The following is a 15,121-nucleotide window of genomic DNA, read 5'->3' as shown; positions in this document are numbered from 1 at the left end:
CACCCCGGCTATCTATGATGATTGTGTCGGGTTGAAAGACAACCATATAGCGTCCTCGTTTTCTCTCTTGGTGCTTCATGGTTGGCGAAACAACAACAACAAAAATGCATGAGACAGCCACGAACGGGAAGATCGCGCGTTCTGTGCGCTGTTGATGGTTTCGCGATGCGCCAGTTGAGCTACGGTCGTCACCGGAGGAGCCTGGAATTGTTAAACAAAGCCATTCTCGGCTTGGCTTCTCCGTAAGTGTCGCAGTGAAAGCCGGTGCCAAAGTTCCCAGTGTATTGAGTTTTCGCTTACTCATCAGTAAACGTGTCACTTTACGAAACGCGCGACTGTCCTAATCGCGCTCTGATGCGTGATCCAAAGATGGAAGAAATAACGTACGAAAGTGTGGAGGAAAATTGTCAAGATTTTCTCGGTATGTTTGCGGAGGAAAAGTGTGCCCTATAAGGGGCATTATAGAACTGATTGATCCGATCGAGAAACCGTGTGACTGAAGCTTGTCACTTGTTCCAGTGCTCCAGTTTTACTTTCTGCATTATTCATTCGTTTCTTAGTTTTTTTTCTAACACTGTTTCTTTTATTTCTTCTCGTCCCTCCCACTCTTCCAGACGCACTACTTGCCGACCTTCAGAATACGGTTCCCGGGCACAATCAACAGCATGGAGGTGGTGGAGGCGGTTCATCTGTTCCCGGATATGGTAGCCTGAATGGGGTCCGGAACAAGCAACAGACCAGTCCCATTCCGGTAGGTAGTAGCTGCTGTACGATCGGTGTGCGATAAGCGTCATAACCTAGAAAAGTGTAAAACCCTTAAGGTTGGCAGTTCATTGAGAGCTGATGCTCCCGTTAACCGGCGACGGCAGTGCGACCGTTGGAACACTTTGAATGTGTACACAAGTGCATTCACTTCGCGACAAACAAACACTGCAAACGATGCAATTCTCGAATGCGTGCGCGCATGACGAAAGAGGAGATCCCGCATGCGTCCGCCAGCAACTCCGACCACAATGCAGTTGCCGTAATGCTTCTTACGTTGGAGACCCCGACGTACTCAGTACATTGGGCGGTTCTCTTTCTCCCGGGCGATGCATTGCCCGTCCACTTTGTGAGTCAAACGCGCCACAGAAAGTGTGCGTGGTGCAACGTGCAAGTGCATGAATGGATGTGTGTATGACTTGGTGCTGTTCGGTCTCTTTGAAACGTGCGCTCCTGGTACCGGACTTACATCGAGTCAGCAATACTGGCCGATTGGTAGTAGGGAAAAATGTAAAAAAGCAGTTACACACATACACAAATCCTACGCGCCTTGTGTAAAAGGCAGTGGTGGTCAGTGGATTCCTACTTTTTTGCGGAATATGTTGTTTGGTGTAAAGGTTGTGTGGTTAATTGCCGACCGTCATAAGGCCGTTCGTTTGTTAAGAAGTTTAATGAGTTGTGATTATTTGGCAGTGGGAGTCAACCTGATTATTTAAGTAATGACTACAAGAATCTTTTTTTTTGTTCAGTGAAGCGTATGATTTCATTAGCAATAGAGAAAATTGGTTTCATAAAAAAGATTGAACACGAAATGGCACTAAACGGTAGTCGATTACCATTTATGCTGCTCTGATGATAAACTGCTGAAAGATAAGAGAAAAAGATGCATGTAATGAAGACTTCTACGAAACGGTGTTACTTATAGATGAATGAATCAGCCAACAGTCTTCCTAGTATTGAGATAATTAGCGAAGTAGAACATTTCGTCTAGACGTATACACGTGACTAACACCAACGACACTTGCTTTTCATACATGAGTAGGCAACATAGGCAACAGCATTTTGTTGAAGCAAGCTCGAACGAAAAGAACAGATAGATTGAATGACAGACATATGCAACTTTCGTGTGAATAAATCTGTCACCAATGACGGGAACTTGGATCTGTTCCAAAAGGCGTCCCTTTCGCTTTGAAGAAACCGCCAAAATAATTTATTTTACCTTTCGCACTGTAGTTTTAAGATACATTAGGTGTGTCTACTAAACAAAAACCCATTGAATAATGTGATCTTTTCTTCCTTTTCATTATAGCAAACATATCAAAACACATCGTCTAAAACGGTCACTGAGACGCGTGCCACAAACGGTTACAATGGATCGCTACCTAGGTCGACGACACCGCACAACTCCTTGCCACGATCAAGCACTCCACAGAAGTTGCAAACCTCCGCTTCCGGCAACCTTTCCGAACTGGACTCGCTGCTGCAGGATTTGAGCAGTGCTCGATACGGCAATGTCGTCGAAAAACGTAAGCTGAATAACGTTCCCCGTTCTTCACAGTTCCACTAATTTGTTTGTTTCTAATTGCAGAACCTAATAACGCCATCGTCACTAGTCCATCTCCGTATGCCATTAATGATAGCATTAAGCGACCATCGGTAGACAGCTTGCTGGAGGAGTTAAGCAATGCGCACTCTAACCCAATATATGCGGTTCCACACGGGTGAGTGGATTGGATGTGACGCATGTCGTCTGAGTTTGGGCGAATAGTTACAGATTCAGTGTCTAACTCGTCTATATTCGTTGTCGTTTTAGGAATCAAAATGCAAACCATCCCGGTCGACAAGTCACGATAACGGTTCGTGAAACGACCACCGAAAAGCTTACCGGTACACCAAGTGCACAGTATCAAAATCAGAGTAAGTACAGTTGACTTAACAGAAACTTACATTTATTGTAAGATAAGATCACTAATCATCCAATGTAATCAAGCACATTTAAATGCAAATTATTTTAATTTAGTAAAATCTTGCACATAGGGAACTGAAGACAAATAATTACAGAATATTTTAAAAAAAGTATTGGAAAACAATTCAGATATCAATCGTTTTAAGTATTTTATAAGTAGAGACAAAATTGCTCACTACACTTATCTACAAAGATTATTATCACATTCCATCAAACAATTACAAAATCAGTAACTAATTCTAACATATAAGTTTTATATTTATTTTAGGTGTTTTAATTTGATTAGGCAATTTGTAATTGTTTAGTTTATTTTCTTATGTTTTACCGCCATTTTCATTCATTTGTAATGCTGCTTGTAATTGCATACAGAAGGCAACTCAACGAAACATTCGTAAGCGCCTGCAATGTATGCAATCCCCACAGCACGCCGCATGTTTCGTACAAAATGTCGCCCCCCAAATGAAGTTAATGAATTTCTCTCTATTTTTTGTCGTTTTGCCTTTTCTCTCATTCAGTGTACCAACAACAGCTGGCCCAGAACGAATCGCACACTTCGTCGGCCACGAAGGAATTGGATGATCTGATGGCGTCACTGTCGGATTTCAAGGTAAGTTGCGTTGCGCTTTGTTTATGTTCAAATTTCCTTTGCCTCCTCTCACCGCGGGGCAAATTTGTGAAGTACTTAAAAAAAAATCTGCACACTTCCAAATGGCATTCAAACAGGCATCCGACGGCATTGGTACGTTCTGCCCCTATTTTTTTATCAAGATGAAAGTGGGAGGCAGTTTTTCATCACGCAATGATTAATTATACCTTTGGAATGGGTGTCTTTTGTGGGTGTTTTCTTGTTCAATACAGTTGCACTCAAATACGTAGCGAATATCTTGTTGTATCTGTTTGTTGTGGGTTTTTTTAGTTAAAGAAGTCGCATTCCATCTCGACATTCGGGTAGTTTTACAATGGCGCAAACGTTAGACCCACGGTCAAGTTCAGTGGGCGGGTGTGCTAAAACACCATGCGCCTCCATGTAGTGACAGTTTTATGACAGTGGCCTGTCAACGGTTTCAGTTCTATGATTTCGTTACATTGCCGAGTGTGGCGGAAATTCCACTGCAAGTTTCACCTGTTAATCTGTGCCCCGGTTCATTAGCAATACCGTTACGGGCCCCAGTTACGGAACGGAAGTGTGCAGGGTTTTTCTACTATATCTTACAGTACATATAGAACACCTTTTTGGCAGTTGTACTTGACGGTTGATGTTTGGCTTCAATTTGTGATGGTTTCTCTATTTATTAAACGGTTCGATGGTTAGGGCCTGATGCCAAAGGACTTACACACTTAATCTTCCTAAGGTTCGGTACACTCCAACCAGTGCATTTGAATGATTTTCATTCCAACGTGAAATTTTTTTATAGTCTAATTGAGCTAAAATATTCAAAATATGCATTATATGCAGGAACCATAATTTTGAAATGGGTTTGAAACATTTCATTACAATTCTCGTTCTTCTAACTCGACCTACAAATTAATTTTCTTGTTTCTTTTCTGGAGATCTTTTATACACACTCTTTGGATTCTTCTTCTTGGCTTAACGACCTTACAGGTCACGCCGGCCATTTCTGGCTTACTAGACTTATTTTACCACGTAGCCGGATAGTCAGTCCTTGCTACGGGGGGACGGTCCGGATGGGATTTGAACCCGGTCCGGCCGTGTGGACTGGCGCCGTTTATCACATGCACCACCGAGCCGCCCCCACTCTTTGGATTACATTTTTTTAATTAGATACACCTCACGATGGGCACAGTTTAAGCAAATCGGATTGGATATTAAATGGATTCGGTTGGCATACATCACGACCATTATAATTTTGACTCTCCTGTTACTAAAACCGTTGCATTAGCAATAAATTATTGTTTCTAATTTTAACGTATCGTTCGTTCGTCAAACGAAGCATTAAACGTCCGTTGTATGGAACCGTGACTTGTTCGTATGATGAGTCTCGCAGTGCCATAGGACTTTATTTTGTGAAAGCGCAACCACCGTAGAAGGTTTTCCCGCCATCGTTTTGTTCGTCCGATGATGGTGTGCGGTCATAATTATTTTCGATTTATTTACGTTCCCAGTACCGCGGATGGTTCCTGGTCCCAAAAGTCGCATGGTAAGAATAAACCCCGACCATGAATGGCAGAATAAGGGGGGACCCGTGAAGAAGGTCACGATTGAGCATCCGAGAAAACGGTGGGTGAAGCGTCACTGTGTGTTTCCAAACGCAAAACGACAAATTCACTGCCAAGTAGTGTTTTGTTAGCACATCTGTTTGTGAGGCGAAATTTATCACGATCACTGACCGTAGCTAACTTGACGTTAATGATTGCACTAAATGTCTGCGATGGAGAAGGTGTTGTCAGATTAGCTGTCGGTTACGATGAACTAGGCATGAATTCTGCACACTTTGTGAAGTGAATCGCTTGCAACGGATTCAAACACTTGTAGCGGATTGTTTATGTTAATCTGTTTTACCAAACATTCAAAATGTTCATCGTGTAGACAGTTTGTTTGACAGTCGATTAACGCAGTAAAGATTAAATTATAGTATTACGTTGCATGTGCAATATCAGTTACATCCAAAACATTAATTATATGTTTTTTCACAAATATTTCCTTGCAAAAATTCATAAAAATTGAAGTGTACTAACAAAAAATAAGTTTCCAGCATCTACTGATGTGAACGTTCAATGTTAGAAAAGGTATTTTTTGTTATGCTAGTTAGCTGAAAATATGTTAGTATTTTGCCCATAAAATACAATGAATGCTTTTTTAAAATGATGACTCTCATGAAGAACTATTACACTTTTTGTACCAAAAATTTTTATATAATTTAAAGTCAATCGTGGCACGCATTTTCGAGATATTTTAAAGAATCGATTTCCGAACATTCATTTAATAAAATAAAGCGTTTGACCATTTGCTTTTTTGTATGGGTAAAAGTTTAGTTAATGGGTTGCACTTTTGTTGAAGTTTCGAGAAAATTAAAACATTGCAGACTGTATTTTTCCTTTTAAAATTTCCCCTTAGTTGGATCCCCTAGATCCCCTAGTTGGAGATCTATTTTCTTTTCATGTATTCTACAACGCTCTTCTTAAAATAATATTTTTGCCGTAGTTTAGGACAACGAACCATTAAATTCGACAATCAAAGATAGATCAGAGTAACGAACCAATAAATAATGTTTTGACATTATTGCACACAGTTCCAATGCGCTTGAGTTCAGTGATTTGTTTAATTCGCTCTAGTTTTGCACTTCTAATTCACGTAATGAACGTGCGTTTTTCCATAAATTCCTTCTTGCTGGCAATGGCATCAGATCGGATACCATTTCACATCACTAGTCTTAAAATATTTCCTCCAACTTTGTTCCGGTGCTTCCTTTTCTTGCTCCGATTGTTGGTTTTTTTTTATACATCTACAACCCCTTCTTGTTCGGTAGGTCATTTCCTGCTCGAAGAAACGAAACGAACATATATTTTCATACTACTATCGAATATAAATAAATCATTTCATGTCTGTAGTAAAGCAGTTCCGCTTAGGCCCCAGCTGAACAGATTTCCCATTTCCCAAGCAACAGCTGCCATACATTTTCATGGCTGAGGGAAATAATTTCGAATCGCATTTTCTTTGCATTTGTATAAACCATGTGTACTGTAGGTAATTGCATCAGCACGCGTGTTTTCTAAAGCATCTAATGTTGAAGTTTCAGTAAGCGCGTAATTAATATTTCGTTGAATAATTTTCAATCAAATATTACGTTGTTTTTATAATTGATGTCCTTGGCGGAAAAATACCATGAAAAATATGTAATAAATAATAGAAGAACGCAAACTCACATGCAGGATACTAAGGATTTTTTGATCATGTAGACTAGAAGCCGGCACGTGACAGATGAGAATGTTTTTGGTTGAACAAAATTTCGGATGTAGAGAAGAAAAATCCTTGAATAAATGGGAAACCTTGACTGAAAACCGGAACCGCAACGCAAGAACACGAACCTCGCGTAACCTCGAACTTGCGTGTGGACATCTTAATAGACATCAATTGAAATGGATCCGATATATCATTTGTAGTTTGTAAATCTATCTCCTGCAGCACCGGCACAACTCTCCGGCTGTGGCAGTGTGACGAACAAAAATGTTCAAACAAGCAAAAGAATGAATCCGCCACAGTCGTCGTCGTCGTCGTCGCCGTGCTGTCGTCGTTTAGATACTCATTTATTATGGTCGTTGTTGGGTTGTGTTTTATGTGTCTTTCTTCTCACGATCCCAGGTCGTCCAAGCGTCCCACTCGGCACATTAATTAACAGGAGCAAAACTGTGCAAAAAGGGATCGGCAGACTCGCGCTGAACGCTTCGCTGTGGTCTAATTCGCATGGTTGTAATATTAATTTTATTAACCATGCCATCATTATAAGTGACGGGATGAGCTGCATCTCTTATGAAACTATAAGGAAATGAAACTTTTTTTTAAATAGTTAAATTTATTAAAATATCAAAAGAAAATCATATTCTATATCTTCGTTTTAAATTAAGGAACTTTTTCTCAATGTTTCCCCCGCACGTCAGCGAATCTTTCAACAATGTTTCACACCTTTACAATAACACTCTAAACCTTTTACACCATCTCGCAATGTACCACCAACGCGAAGCACGCAGCTAATTATTACGGCTATTAAATTAAATATGTCAACATTCGTGAAAGAGTCGCGAAAGTTAAATAGTTGACCCTAGAGCTCGTGCAGTGTCACGCGCATAAACTAGTTCTAGCTTTCATTAGTAAACCGCCCGTAACATCCCCAGGTTGACGCCTTGTTGAAATGTGAAATGATTCGCTACAAAACCGGTGGCAATAGCGTCGGGAGGTTGGAAATTAACACAAATTAGTTTTATTTTTTTTAAACGATCTCAGAACGAATTTCATACAAGATGTAGGAAAGTCCAAAGGTGTGTAGAGTCGTTTCATTCCATATTGCAATTTTGTGAGACTTTTTTGTTATCGTTGCCGCATGAACGAACGCATGATGTCATACACACTTCAGTGTGCATTGTTAGTTCGTATTGTTCTTTTGGACCCGCGTCCGAGCGCACGTGGCAGCCTTTAGTCCCCCCAAAGAAAGTGCGAATCGCGATCGCGACCATTGTACGCGGTCGGAAACAATTGTTGTTTAGCATGCAATATCCCCGGGTGGGTGGCCATTTTCGGATGGATGGTCAACCCGTTTAAGGTACCAAAAAGGCGTGGGGAAAGAATCGAGCACAGGCGGACGTGTGCATTTATCCTTCGTCGAAGGGCGAATAATTGTTTGTTGCAATCGATTAAACTTGCTGCCGTTGCATACTTAGCTAACCGGAAAAAATGCAAGTGTTTCTACCGCTGTTAGTGTATGTTAGTTAGTGTATGATCGATTTGTTGTTCTTCGCTGGTTACTTTGCATGCACGACCCTGAAACGGTTGGCGCTTGCAAGACGAAAAAGGGCCACTAAGTACCTTCGTAAACAAGAGTTTTTAGCGAATACGTGCCCGTGCGGAACAAGCTTTGGTGTCAATCGATAAATGAGCGCAATCATGAGGATGATGATGACGATGATGATACGAGCGCCCGGTGGGGAGGTACATCATTTTGCGCATCGTCTCTGCTTGATTAGCGAACGGTTTTCTTTGAGTGGGCCGGTGTGTGGCGGCACGTTGTCTCATTGTGACAGGGTCAAAACTGCGGTTAGTGCGATGGAAGATAGGTTTCTGTCTGTCTAACGAATCCACAATTAACCCTTCAAAAAAAAAAGTTAAATGGAGTGTGTGGTTTTGGTTTGATAGATTTTTTTTATTTCTTAATAGAATCAACATTCAAGAGTCCAAAGAAAATATTTAAAAAATCACGTTTTTATGATCTTTTATTTAGGACGCAGTTAAAACCCTAAATGTGCGGTATCTAATAGTTCTTTTTTAATTCAGTTGAATTTTGGATAATTAATTCAATTAACAACTAATAAACCATTGCAGAAATTTTAAACCTTATCAAGAAATTCAGGAAAAATTCCTGAATTTGACACTTTTTGCCTATGAAATGAAAATAAAAACCAATTTTAAGAAAGTAGAATTAAAAGGATCTATTAAATTAGGTTAATAGTCTTAACACTTGATATTTTTTTAGTTATTCGGCATATTGCATATATTTCCAAAAACCTCAAAATTCAGCAAAATCGATCTTGTGAACGGAAGAAAATGAAATTTGTTCTTACAGATTGACTGCATTAATATTAAAATAAGTATTTTTATTTATGGATAGTTTTTAAATAAATTGTACACCATTCATGTTGGATCGTATGCGGGTTCATTCAAGGGTTCCGCAGTGTGCGTAAAGGTGCAAATGCACTGCGAATTACCGCATTTTGCGCATCAAAACCTGAATCAACCACGCCCGTGGCGTCTCGCGTGAATGCAAATCTACCAACATGTGAATACCACCCAAAGACACAGACAGATAGAGAGAATCCGTCATTACGATACGGTTAAAATGACTTTTATATGACACAATTTATAGTGAGACCATGCGTTGAATGACTCATCAGCTACTACTTCGTCGCTGTGTAGATCGTTGTAGTGTTTGGATTAATTTGTTAAGAGTGTGTGAGTTAAATTATTTCATTAGAACTACTAATTTGACTAATTTGTACTAATTTGAAGTGTCTTTCTTAAGTACTGTATTTAATTAATTTAAAGGCAAAATTTAAACATGATCATATTCTTTATGGAGAAGCTTTGTATTGCAAAATATGTATCAAATATGGAATTAAAATGAGAGCTGTTTCTTTATAATTAGCATTAACCATTTTATTAGGTTTTTGTTCCAATTATTATTTTGATCTGAATGACCATAAATGAACGAGCCTACCTACAAGATCCTAACTTGGTTTATGGGTCAATATGATCGGATTTTTGTTGACGGTCACAATTGTTTGCACCGTAGAAGAGAGAGGACCCTCATCTAACATCAATCACTTTTTGCTCGACTATGTGCCACTGGGACTACTCCAGTAGTAGGCAAGACGAATGGTTTCCAAATTTATTTGAACACCATAAAAGCGCATGGTTGATCTGGTCTGCTTCAACGCCAACGCAACTCTTGCATTCTATTGACCGATGGTACGAAATCGATCATCAGATATTTGTTTTTTTTAGCATCAACCGACGCAATTACGAACTAAATCTTGTGTCTGTTTTCTTTTTTTTTGCAGAAAAGAGTTGAAACTAGGGAAAAAAACATTTGTCTCTATGTTCTAGTTAATGTTGGAAAGAAAATTGTTAATGACAAATCATTAAGCAGTACTTGATCATTTACATCTGGATAAGGTTACTAATTCATCTGACTGAAATGGAAATGATTTTTCAAATTCATTTTACCACAATTTTGACTTGTGTAGCCTGGCTGATCGCCATTTTCAACGAGTGTAACCGTGTAAATTCCAAACCAAGATCGGATGTCTGTTTTTCAATTTTAAGCAATAATAGCGTCCCAATCTCCTTAAACATTTCCATGCGAAATCAAACGCCCTCATACGCTGATGAATGAGCTGTTGCTTTCCTTCCTTCCTCGCGCTTCTAGTTGAATGTTGTAACTCCCCCCCTTCAAAAGTACTTTTTTCTGTATTTTCCCTTACATTTGAGACAATCCCCAAACCACAGTGCACACGCACATGTATGTTTGCGTAGTAGCACACCACCTCACACCAACACGTTGCGCTTGTTTTCGTCCGCTTGTTTGAGAAGATGGTGGCGCACGATCGGAACGATCTTTTCACGCTTGCACACGGCGCGTTACTATTTTTCCGGCTCATGGGCAAGAGCCGGATCGACCGAGCCGGAGTGCAAAAGATATGGTTGAAAGGTGGAAAAACGGCGGCAAAAATGGTACGGCGCTGCAACCAAAAACGGGGCAAGATCGAGCAGAAAGGCCGCGCACTCGTCGAAGGAAATGTCAGCGAAGATTTCGGGTGTTTGAGAAAGCGAAAGGAAAAAAAATACGAGATCCTTAACGAAACAAAAACAAAATTAAAATACAAAACATTTTAACATCAGCAAGTAAACGAAACCGCGCCCGTGAAGAAGACGCACAGAACTAACTTATTCTTGGCCATTGATTTTGATGATGGATCGAATCAGGTCTCAGCTTCTAATACGAGTAGAAATTTTCCAATGCTAAACTTCACCGCTCTTAAAATGTGACAATTTACCGAAGGATTTTTTGGTTTCTTCGTGGGTTCGATTGGAACGGGTTTTAAAAATAGGACGCCTTCGTCAGCACCATTCTAAATAAAGCGTTCGTGTTTTGTTAAATCATATTTGTTATGGTTTTTTCATTCGCTTGTTTCGCTCTTAGAAGCTGAGCCAATTGCATTCGCGTAATCATCACAAACACACCACTTCCTTATCATTTAAATTGCTTTCACATGAACAACAATCTCCTTTAAAAGTGTCAATGTCAATTGGCTTTTTACTTGCTTTAACTATCGCACACGGGTTTGATATTATCTCATGCAGCTTAGCATGTATGATAATCATAAAATATATTGAATTGCACTTCATATCACGCTTCCCCTGAGACGGTGACGCAAGCTCCGGGTCTGGCGCACAACTACACGAAAGCACGAACGAACCGGCAAAGTCGACTAGTTCAAGTGTTAGTAAATGCTTTTCTAATACCTCTATTGCCACTAATGAAACTGATTAGAAGATTATTAATACGAGCCAAAACTTTTTCCTCCAGCCGAGTTATCGCTTGGCTCTTTAAGCAGCACTCAAACTCTCGAAAGTAAATCTGTTTAAAATCTTTATCGCCATCGTGCTCGGTTCGCATCGATTAAATGGTGATGAGTGAAGTTGCCTTGCATTGGTAAAAATGCCGTGTTTCAACAATAAACAGAATCCTCTCAGAAGCGTTCAACAATTAGTGAAAAAAAATCCCCCGCGGGGGGAAAGCAAACTTAATCCGTCTCGATCATGTATCGCACCTTCAAATTTTCTATATCGTTCGATCGATCCTGGTCGAGATATTGAAACTCCCAACAAAAAAAAAAACAAATCTTTCTCCGGAATCTGAACCACCCCGATCCCGATCCATGCTGGCTGTGGTTGTGCATTTCCTTTACCAATCTGCTGCCCTTGAACGTAAATCCCCCCTTATTTTCTAGCTCTTCTCCATTCGCAAATGCGTGTAAAAACAATCCCCACCGACCCGCCCATCCGCCTTTCAACCCCCCCGGGGGGGATGGTCTTTTCTCTGTCTTTCCTGTTTCTCTGGATTGCGCTGAGCGTCATCTTCTATTATAACTATTCGATTGCTTCGTCAAAAAGGCAGCGACACAGGGGCACCGTATAAGCGCCATGCCGCGAAATTGAACACCCCTTAGCATGTTTGTCTGGGTGTGTGTGTGTATGTTCACTCCAAACGGTGGTTTTAAAAAGCGGCTGTAAACGTCGCCATCCCGCCCAACAACGCCCCACGATCATCCTCTTGTTGCCATTTCGATTTGTAATGGAAAACAAAACGTTACTAGTGGAAGCGAGAACGAACGAAACCCCGTCATGTGTACGTTGCCATGCATAAAAGTGTCCATCTGTATGTGTGAGTTTGTGTGGGGGTGATGGGGTGCAAAATACCACCCAGTCTCATCATCGACGCCGCACGACCATCCTGCCGCGATGGGAGGCAACAAACCACGGTGGTAATAGTAGTAGATCGAATGGACGGCAGTGCTCAGTTCATACCGAGACCGCATCGCGGCAACACGTATCTAACGAGGAATACTTCGAACCGTGGGGCTATCGTCCAGTCGTCCAGTTTTTCGTTCGTTCGCACAAAGAGAAGGTTCGTCCTTCGGGTTCAATAGGCAACACAAAAAACAAATGGAATTTATAAAACAAAAATATTCAATTATTAAAAGGTAATTGTTGCACTTTTACTTAAAGCGTTTGTGCGTTTTTTTCTTCTTCTAAAAATTCCAAACAGATCAGTGCCGGGACCTCGCATCAGCACCAGTCGGTGACGGATTACGCGAAGCCGAACCAGGGCACCTCGCACTACCAGAGTACGCTGACGACGGTTTCGACCACCGAACATTTGCCACCGTCGTCCGATCAGCTCGATTCTATGCTCGGCAATCTGACCGCCGATATGAGCCGCCAGGGTGTAAACACAACGCAGAAAGGTTGCTGCAATGCCTGTGACAAACCGATCGTCGGACAGGTGATAACGGCGCTCGGCAAAACCTGGCACCCGGAACACTTTACCTGCAGCCACTGCAACCAGGAGCTTGGTACGCGGAACTTCTTCGAGCGCGACGGCAACCCGTACTGTGAGCCGGACTATCACAACCTGTTCAGTCCACGGTGCGCGTACTGCAATGGACCGATACTGGATGTACGTGTCGAGTGTTATGTCGATCATCGAAATTTTTAACCGTTTTTCAAACAAAACGATCTTCCTGTTTGTTTGTCTCTTCCTTCTCCATCACAGAAATGTGTGACAGCGCTTGAGAAAACGTGGCACACGGAACACTTCTTCTGTGCCCAGTGTGGTCAACAGTTCGGCGAGGATGGATTCCACGAGCGCGACGGTAAACCTTATTGCCGCAACGATTACTTCGACATGTTCGCACCGAAGTGTAACGGTTGCAACCGGGCCATCATGGAGAACTATATCTCCGCCCTGAACAGCCAATGGCATCCAGATTGTTTCGTCTGTCGGGTAAGTCTCGAGCGAGCCGAAGGATAGCATTTTAACCGAGTATTTTCTTTCGTACCCCCCCCCTTCCGTATTAAGTCGCCAGATCAGATAATGGCATTGGACAAGAGATCATTTAGTCAATTTTCTGTTCGACAGCACCGCCCGCTCCAGCATATCTGTGGCGTGTTCATTTGTAGATCAATAATTGATTTTATTTATAGGACTGCTCGAAACCGGTCACCGGCAAATCGTTCTACGCGATGGAAGGCAAACCCGTCTGTCCCGGGTGTGTTGGCGCTGATGAGGACGAGTAAACTAAGCAAACTAGCAATAGTAGCATCGCACAATTCTCTCTCCGCGGCAGGCCGGTGGCGAGCGAACGGGGTGTGCGCGTTGGTCGTATCGATATACCCAAGGAACGGCGTTTTTTTTGTTAAATGCAGAACGGACGCGTTGTTGTTGTAGCAGTGGCGAAAGGATGAAAGTTATCACGACAATATCGAGTACCGAAACTGAAATGATGCAACATCCGGTTAAAGGAGAAGTGGCCCGATGATCCGACGATGATTGGCATCGGCGGTTTAAAAATAGCATTTCGACCCTCATCGGTCCACCGGTTGATTAGTGGCTAGTGGAAACTCCATCAACATTACGCCTACCACTTCTGTCTGTCTTGTGCGCCTAACGCTTCAACAACGTGACCGATCGTGCTTCTCGGTAAATCAATCGACCAACGCAACACTTGCACGACCACCGAATCAGCCGTCCTGCGATGCTGAAAACCCCCAAGATGACCTACATTTTTTGTCCTTTCACATACACATACACACGATCAACGCACGCATCAGTTGGTTCCCGCCATGTGTGTGCTCCGTAACGCGTCGTAGGGACGGCATCACACGGCAGCGCAAGTTTGCAACTATTTTCAGCCACTGTGTCACACACATACCTGCGATCCCAACCCTCCGTATCTCACAGCAGTAGTATTTTTCCCGCCCGAAGGTCATGTTTCTAGTATCTTTCCCTTAACACTATTCCCACGGCCCAGCAAGGAGATCCTTACCCATGATCATGACAAGACAAATGGCGCCCGTAGACAGAATGACGCCTAATCAACATCTACAAGATGGATGATTTACGGATGCGACTATCGTGACTGACCGTTGGACTATTACCGAAAGAAACAAACACAAGCAAACCAACAACACCTGGCTTACATCTACTTTTAGCTAACCAAAATGGCTTTACGTAAAGAAGAATTTCAAAAGCGTCCCTTTTTTTATCTTTTGATTCTAATATATTGTTAAATGTATATTGTAAATAAAGAGCGATATAAAACAAGACGATAATAAACAAGAAAAAAAAACGAAAAAAAAACAAAAAAAACAAAACCAAAACAAAATACTTTTTAAACACGTTGGCTGATATGCGTTTCGCGCGCGTATTTGTTAGCGACCTTGGAGAACGTATGTTTGCATGCGTATGGCACATTTTTAATGCTGACCTTTTCTATGTTTTTTTCTTTTTTGCTTTTGGTTGTTGTTTTGGTTTTTAGTCACCCAGAACGGATGATATCATTCTGGCTGAATGGATAATGACGTCATGGAAATACCCTAGA

General features: G+C 41.5%; 1 protein-coding gene across 7 annotated transcripts in view; it reads left to right on the top strand.

Moving 5' to 3' along the window:
- The window catches only part of LOC125764116 (leupaxin), a 57,465-nt gene that overhangs the window by 38,220 nt on the left and 4,124 nt on the right, over positions 1 to 15,121 (top strand). For 5 of the 7 annotated variants that reach the window (XM_049427997.1, XM_049427993.1, XM_049427998.1 and 2 more), the window contains 7 exons: positions 615 to 751; positions 2,072 to 2,288; positions 2,351 to 2,483; positions 2,576 to 2,679; positions 3,244 to 3,335; positions 12,787 to 13,197; positions 13,294 to 13,524. In XM_049427997.1, the coding sequence (XP_049283954.1) occupies positions 615 to 751; positions 2,072 to 2,288; positions 2,351 to 2,483; positions 2,576 to 2,679; positions 3,244 to 3,335; positions 12,787 to 13,197; positions 13,294 to 13,524 (1,325 nt within the window). Of the gene's footprint in view, positions 1 to 150; positions 422 to 614; positions 752 to 2,071; positions 2,289 to 2,350; positions 2,484 to 2,575; positions 2,680 to 3,243; positions 3,336 to 12,786; positions 13,198 to 13,293; positions 13,525 to 13,724; positions 14,847 to 15,121 lie in introns of those variants that run through there. The other 2 variants (XM_049427999.1, XM_049427996.1) reach the window with 2 other exon arrangements.

Source organism: Anopheles funestus, chromosome 2RL, assembly GCF_943734845.2.
Source record: "Anopheles funestus chromosome 2RL, idAnoFuneDA-416_04, whole genome shotgun sequence".
NCBI classification, from domain to species: Eukaryota; Metazoa; Arthropoda; class Insecta; order Diptera; family Culicidae; genus Anopheles; species Anopheles funestus.
The sequence above is the reverse complement of the archived record's forward strand: the minus strand, read 5'-3'. Positions and strand labels throughout refer to the sequence as shown.